This window comes from Acanthisitta chloris, unplaced genomic scaffold (genome assembly GCF_000695815.1).
Source record: "Acanthisitta chloris isolate BGI_N310 unplaced genomic scaffold, ASM69581v1 scaffold29899, whole genome shotgun sequence".
Lineage (NCBI taxonomy): Eukaryota > Metazoa > Chordata > Aves > Passeriformes > Acanthisittidae > Acanthisitta > Acanthisitta chloris.
The window spans coordinates 1-245 of record NW_008692411.1 but is presented as its reverse complement, the minus strand read 5'-3'; the positions used below and the strand labels follow the sequence as shown (position 1 = coordinate 245).

At 65.7% G+C, this 245-nt stretch overlaps 1 protein-coding gene across 1 annotated transcript in view; it reads left to right on the top strand.

Moving 5' to 3' along the window:
- LOC103809799 (mitochondrial ubiquitin ligase activator of nfkb 1-A-like) overlaps nt 1-240 on the top strand; it is a gene marked incomplete at its 3' end in the record, with an annotated part of 1,830 nt that extends 1,590 nt beyond the window's left edge. The window contains exon 5 of the mRNA XM_009082669.1: nt 1-240. Coding sequence (XP_009080917.1) covers nt 1-240 — 240 coding nt within the window.
- Nucleotides 241-245: the final 5 nt, after the last annotated feature.

Sequence of the window (245 nt, the reverse complement as noted above, 5' to 3'; positions counted from 1 at the left end):
CCCTGCCGCTGGAAATAGTGTATGAGCGGTTTCAGCAGCCATCCCATGGCTTCCGTGACCTGCTGGGCCAGTACCTGATTGGGGAGAAGCCCAAGGGCATCCTGGAGACAGAGGAGATGCTGCGGGTTGGGGCCGGGCTGACTGGCATCGGGGAGCTGGCCCTGCACCCCGACGGCTCCTTGCACCTCCAGCCGCCCGCCCAAGGGGGCGAGTATTTCCTGTGCCTGGGGGACTGGCAGTCGGTG